Genomic DNA, 6,388 nt, shown 5'->3' with positions numbered 1-6,388 from the left:
CTATTATTATTATTATTATTATTACTACTATTGTTATTCTTCTCTCTTATTAAACTGTCTCTATCTCAACCCACGGGTCTTACTTTTTTTTCTTTTCTCCTATTCTCTCCCCCATCCATCAGAGGTAGGGGGGGGAGTGAGCGAGCGGCTGCGTGGTGCTTAGTTGCCAGCCGGGTTAAACCACGACACTGTGCTACTGCAGTAGCCAGACATCAGGGAAGAGAATAGGACATGAAGGGTTTTGGAAACAAACCAGCCCTACTGATACTAAATTCAAATTGTTTGTAATATCTTGCAAATTTTGCTCCTTTTACTCATGCAAGTCGTTCCATTGTCTTCACATGCAGTCACTTGGTGAGAGCAGCAGCATAGGCCCGTAGCTGCATCTTCAAACAGCACTTTGAAAGCCTCTGACTCCAGACACTGAAATGCAACATCCCAGCAGGCTCAGGCTCATTTTCAAAGACATTGCTGCTTTCTCAAAAGCCTTTAAGGTTTCCCAGTCACACAAGGTAAACAAAACATACTTCCAGTCATTCCAGATGATGTATGCCAGTACAAAACAGAAAACCCGTAACTTTTTAAGGCCTTCTTTTTTGATCACATCATTGTGGAGGGGGTTCAACAAGAGCACCCCTACGTCTTTCACCATCTTCCCTCAATTACAATTTGGAACTCAGAAAATAAGCCAGACTCGCATCTTCCTTCTCTCCTTTTCACATGCGAGACATTTATGCTGTAGAGGAAAATCCTGCCCAGGTTTTGACAGAAGGGAAGATGGAGTCTGCTAGTTTGCAGGCCCCAGAGCCTACCTGCCTTCATGACAAAGAGCAACTTGGCAGCAGCTTGCAGATCACCTTGTGCTCTGCCAGCGGTCAGCCTGAGCCGGCACACCGGCAGCGCGCTGCTCTGCTGGGTGAGCTTAGGCATGGAGGCTCCCCCGTGCTCCACAGTGCCCTGCATTGAACCTTCACACGCTCATGGCCTGAACAGCGAAGCTTCTTTGGAGAACAGCTTAGAAAGACAGCTTCAGCCATGAGACCTCAACGCTACTCTCCATCACTCTTCCCTCAGCAAAACCTGAGAATAAGGATGTTTTTATAGGAGAGACAGTTCAGTGCTGATTTCCAAGTGTGCTTTAGCCATGTGGGGCAGGAGACCAAAAACCACAGAAAATTGCTTGTACAGAAGAACGTAGGTGGAGACAGACCTGAATCAGCATATGGCAGATGTCCACATGGCCAGACTCGGCAGCAGCATGGAGAGGGGTTCTCTTACTCTGATGCTCCATTTTAAAATTAGGGTCAATTCCATCCACTGTAAAACAGAGCAGAGATGCTTTCAACCACAATTCAGAAATTAGAGAAAAGCGTAACAGGACAACCAGGTCTCAGCCAAAGGCTTTTAAAGGATGGGTTCCCAGCCCATCCTCAGCCCTTCTCACAGCTCACTACATATCCAAGCCAGAAAGCTCTCCTGGTAGTCACATGGACATTCGATATGCAATAGCCCTCAAATCAAGAGCTTCAAAAACACCATGGAATTTAATACCTTAAAGGCATCACAATTTCTACACAGGCCACCTCCCTCAGATTCACAAGTCACCATCTCTCAGTGCAACAAACACTATACAAGGATAAAAAGAAAAAAAAAATGCTCCTTTGTTTAAAACAACACAGAAGTTGGAAGCAACAAAGAGCCAGTACTACCTGGCCTTCCTGTCTCACCACTGTTAACTGCAATTAATATTAGCGATCCTCATTGGATCCCTGCAAACACAGGGCTACAAAGTGGATGGAGCTTCTCCAACTAACACAAGCTCACAGATCTGGCCAGAGATCCTCACAGCTGTGCAAAGACTGACAGATGATGATGACAGCCAGACAAAGATGTCTGGGCATGATAACATGTTGCATATGATGAGGCTGTAATTAAATATCAATGAATAACATTTTTGTGCTATTGAAGACACGAACAATGAAGCTAACACTTGCTAGAAGAAAAACAGAAGAATCTGATAAATGAAAAGAACAGAAAGCATCCAAAAATGTACTGCAAAGTACTGGAGTGGAAAGGAAATGATCCCTAGGAAACACTGTGTCCTTCAAAGGGGGAGATTCCTTGGAAATATTTGTTGGTAAAAACAAGCTCAGCAGCTCAAAGTCATCTGGTGACAGACAACTACATACCCCCAAAACACACCCTGCATATTGAAGGGCTCTTCCCTTCTGCTCTCTTGCTGATGGGTCTCATCTTAAACTAATCCCACCTTTTTACCTCTCTACAGGATGCAAATACCTAACTATCCCATTGCATTGGAGGAATGGAAAAATCATGTGTAGGTCATCTGGGGACAGAACCAGCTTCTCTGGATAAAACTGTGCCCAAACAGAAACAAGTTGGGAGCAGGTCCACATCTCACAGAAAGATGAAGCCATTTCCAATGACATATCACTCGCAGAAGTGGCTTTCTCCTCCAGCTCCACTCAAGAGAGGGCAGTGGGGAATATGACGTGCTGCCATGCTGGGAACTGGACTCTGGCAGCTGCCTAGCAGGAGCTGGGAGTACTGCCAGACATGCAGTGTCCTGGGAAGGAGCCACCTACCCAACATAAGCAGGACTTTTTGCAGCTCTCCTTGCCTCGCAGAGAAGTATAACTGCTTTGGATGGAATCGTAACTTCTTGGGTCTGCAAGAGGGGGGAAAAGAGGTGTAATTAATACTCATTGAAGCACACTCCCAGCATCTTACCCCACCCCACTGCTACCCCATGCGCATGACAAAGTCTGTTCCTGTGGTACAGCTCCAGAGGGCCAGCAAAACACAAGAACAAATCTCCAGAAGGAGGTCTTAACACCTCCAGCCCCAGCCACCGACAGCCTTGTTCTAATGAGGGTTGTATCTATTCAGTGCTGCTCATCAGCAAATTCTGGGTCTTTCTACTGTAAACGGGAACTCCTTGTAGTTACAGCTGTGGTTGGAGGGCCAGTGAAAAACCAAATACTCCAGAAAAATCAGTAAGATGTTTAGAGCTAGAACTGGTCTCTTGAATCAGTAATCTGTTGGGGGTGACAAATGACTGAAGTGAACAAAAAAAGGTCTGAATGAGGCTGAAATCCAGAGAAGCTAAACCTCAGTTTTCTCTAGGTTAAGCAACTTTGCTGGGAACTGGAGAGACCCAACGGTCATCTTCTTACTTTTCGGAGTCCAGGGCAATCAGGGCACTTTCCAGAGTTTCTTTAACTGGTCCCTGGGTCAGGCTAGTAGTAGGCTTTGGAAAAACTGAAGACCCGGCTATGTCAAACCCCTCAGCAGCCGAACTTTCTGGCTTGTCTTCCTCTGACAACCGCATCCCAGTGCCACTGAAGAGAAAAAATGAGAGACAGCCAAAGTATAACCATTAAAAATACCCAATAGTGTGCATCTTATACCAAAGAAGGAAAGGAAATGGATTTTGAATACAGGTAAGCGTAAGTGAAATCGCAACACAAACCAATAGTTTTACAGCCTTTTTGGTAAGAACTTGCCCCAGAAAGGAGTTGTACTGCCCTGTGATTACATTTTGATACACTCTGTGCTACAGAAAACCCAGGAACATGGGCAAGTCATAAAAGCCACCAGAACAAGATCAGATAGGATGAGAAGTCGGAGCACTGTTCAACACAGTTTGATTTGTGTTTTCCTCTGTGTTTTCATCCTCTCCTTACACTTGTGCCCACTGGTGCAAATCAGGAGCTGCAGCTAGGTACTGCATGAATTTCCCTGTCACTTAGCAGACCTGGCAACATAACTCATTCCACTATTATTCCATTGCTAACAGAAAGTGGAAGGAATTGTTTTAACTCCTAAACCCCTCCTATCTTCATAGCCTCTGCTCCAGCTCACCCTACGGCTGCCACGCTCCTCTCTGACACAGCCAGGAACACAAAGCACACTTGTAGGTTCCTGCACTTGAGTTTGGCTCATCAGAGCAGGACCAGAAAGCACTTTGCTCAATCAGGAGGAGCACAAGTGTTCAAATGCAAAGCACGGTCTGGTGCAAGAGGTTTGAGATCAACACGTGCTCCCAAGCTCACCTCCCCGTCGTGGTGTCAGCCCTTCCCTCCACAGCCGTTGGTTTCTGCTGCTCGTAGGTCAGCGACACCGTTGAGGTTGTGTCTGCTTTTGCTATTGTCACCTCCTTTGCTTTGGAGGCCTCTTCCCCGCAGTGTGGGCAGTAGCTCATGTCGTTGACCTGGGAGGCACAGTTCTTGTGGAAACGGTGGGAGATGCTGCTCTCCGGCTGACACTCCATGAAAGTGCCCTAAAAAAACCACAGAGAAGAAATTCAAACCTTGGTCAATACATGCCTTACCCGTTCTACATGCTTCGTCCGCAGATCTCTTAAATACTTCATTCATCACCACTCTTGTCCCTGGCGTTTCCAATACAGTAAGCAAGCACTGCCACTTCTTTAGAAGAGAACAAAACCAAGGTAACAGGGAAAAAACTCACTTGGTTAGGGACTGCAAAGCAAGTTTTTTAATTGCGCTTGGGAAACAGAATCAAGAAGTCCCAATTTCCAGCTGTTTCCTCTAACACTTGAAGTTCTTGCCCGTGTTTCTAGAAGTGCCAGTGTACTGTAAGGATGCCCCCAAAACTGGAAAAGAAAACTTCAGACCTGCGTGCTAAGCCAGCATTAAAACTACCGAACAAAGCTGCGCACAAACCATTCAAGGACCTACGTGAATGTAATTAAATCAGCTGTTAACCCCAGTGTAACCTAAAGAATGCGACTTCTCTGCTTGGACCAGCCCCGTATGCTGTTGAACCCCAATAATGTGGCTGACTGCTCATTCGACAAACTTGGGCAACTTTCCTTAAAATTAGTTTCCCTTCCCAGCAAAGTCCTCCGAACTGAACTGAAGGTACCCCGGAATTCGCTGCCCCGGGACACTAGCGCTACCTGAAGCCCTGCTGTGCTCTGGCTGTTAGTGATGGACAGCACAGATGAACACTCCCAGATTCACCTGCGTGAACTCAGACACGTAACCCAGAGATGTAGGCGCATGTAAGGAAAAGGCTGGTTAAAACCCCTCTTCTCCTGCATTCACGGTCCTCCCAAGCAATTTAATTAACTCTATTTCAGCTTTGCAAAATGCCTCTAAGGGTTTTGAGGATTCTATCTTTTAAATGGTCTTTGACTCAGCATGAAAACACAGGATGGTTTCATTTATTACAATTACAATAATGCTTGAGACTGCTGTAGCATCTTTCATTGAGTCACCTTGAGGAACACCAGCATCAGACAATTAAGCCTCCCCATCACCCTGTGAGACCCTCAATTGGTGTTTTTCAGCTTTACCAACAGGGAAACTAGGATGCTGACGACTTAAAGGACTGGACCAACGCTATTAAAAGCCTCAGTGGCAGAGGTGGAAGAAGCAGCAGGAGATCTCAAATACTGCCTTGTTCCAGTGCCATCACTCAGGTTTCCCGTCTAAACCCTCATGAGCAGGCAGGGGGACAGAACCACTCTCATGTACACAGATTCATTTACAAACCAAGCTAATACAATTTTTGATGTGATTGATCTGTACAGAGAAAGAAAAAAAACCAAACAACCCTTGTTCCAAAGAAATTCCTAAAGCAAGACTTCCATGGTGTGAAATCCCAGTGAAGACCCTTCAGTAACACCCCTCAGGGTCTTCAGGAAGATAAAGGTGACAATTGCAGCTACCCTCACACACATTCCTGTTGAAAACACCACCTGACGTGCTGTGGAACGAGGTGGAGCTGATGCCAGGAAGTCAGTAAACCCCTTTAGGTACCATCTCCACCTTCAGCTCTTCCAGCTACTGCAACAGGTACCCCCTTCCCTAGATTGAGAGCACGGACTTACTGCAGTGCAAAAGTATCCACAGCCAGGGCAACACTGGTGTTTCACCATCCTCCCTCTATGGTCCTCACACAGCACCAAAAGCTGGACTTTGTTAGACGGGCGCATCAGTTCATACTTAACCACACTGTTTGTGCATCGGCCCAGCTGGAACAGGAGAAATTAAAGGAAATGAAATTACTGGAGACCAAAACACTCTCTGTGCTTGTGCGGAGGAAGATTTTGCACACTGCCTTGATGAGCCCTGGCTTTTTCACAGTAATTCAGATGTGTGCCAGATAGCATTAGCAGTGCAGCAGGAAGCTGTGAAAGCTGCTCTCACAGGAAGAAACGCATCATTTACTAACTAACATGCATGTGGACCCTGAGTCGTTTGTTCCTTGCAAGAAAAAAAGTATCGTAACTGGAAATATGCAACAGCCAAGCAGCCGCAGAAGGGGCAGTCCCATGGGCCTGACTCACACAACATCCGCTCTCCTTTTGCCAGGAAGCGCGGGTGCCGGTGACCAA

At 46.3% G+C, this 6,388-nt stretch overlaps 1 protein-coding gene across 1 annotated transcript in view; it reads right to left on the bottom strand.

Moving 5' to 3' along the window:
- The window catches only part of EHMT1 (euchromatic histone lysine methyltransferase 1), an 83,209-nt gene that overhangs the window by 30,026 nt on the left and 46,795 nt on the right, over positions 1 to 6,388 (bottom strand). Inside the window, exons 12-16 of the mRNA XM_035891910.1 lie at positions 5,882 to 6,025; positions 4,077 to 4,303; positions 3,198 to 3,362; positions 2,607 to 2,689; positions 1,211 to 1,317 (exon numbers count right to left, since the gene is read on the bottom strand). Coding sequence (XP_035747803.1) covers positions 1,211 to 1,317; positions 2,607 to 2,689; positions 3,198 to 3,362; positions 4,077 to 4,303; positions 5,882 to 6,025 — 726 coding nt within the window. The remainder of the gene's footprint in view (positions 1 to 1,210; positions 1,318 to 2,606; positions 2,690 to 3,197; positions 3,363 to 4,076; positions 4,304 to 5,881; positions 6,026 to 6,388) is intronic.

Source organism: Egretta garzetta, unplaced genomic scaffold (genome assembly GCF_000687185.1).
Source record: "Egretta garzetta isolate BGI_Z169 unplaced genomic scaffold, ASM68718v1 scaffold143, whole genome shotgun sequence".
In the NCBI taxonomy this organism is placed as follows: domain Eukaryota; kingdom Metazoa; phylum Chordata; class Aves; order Pelecaniformes; family Ardeidae; genus Egretta; species Egretta garzetta.
This window is presented reverse-complemented; position numbering and strand designations above follow the sequence as displayed.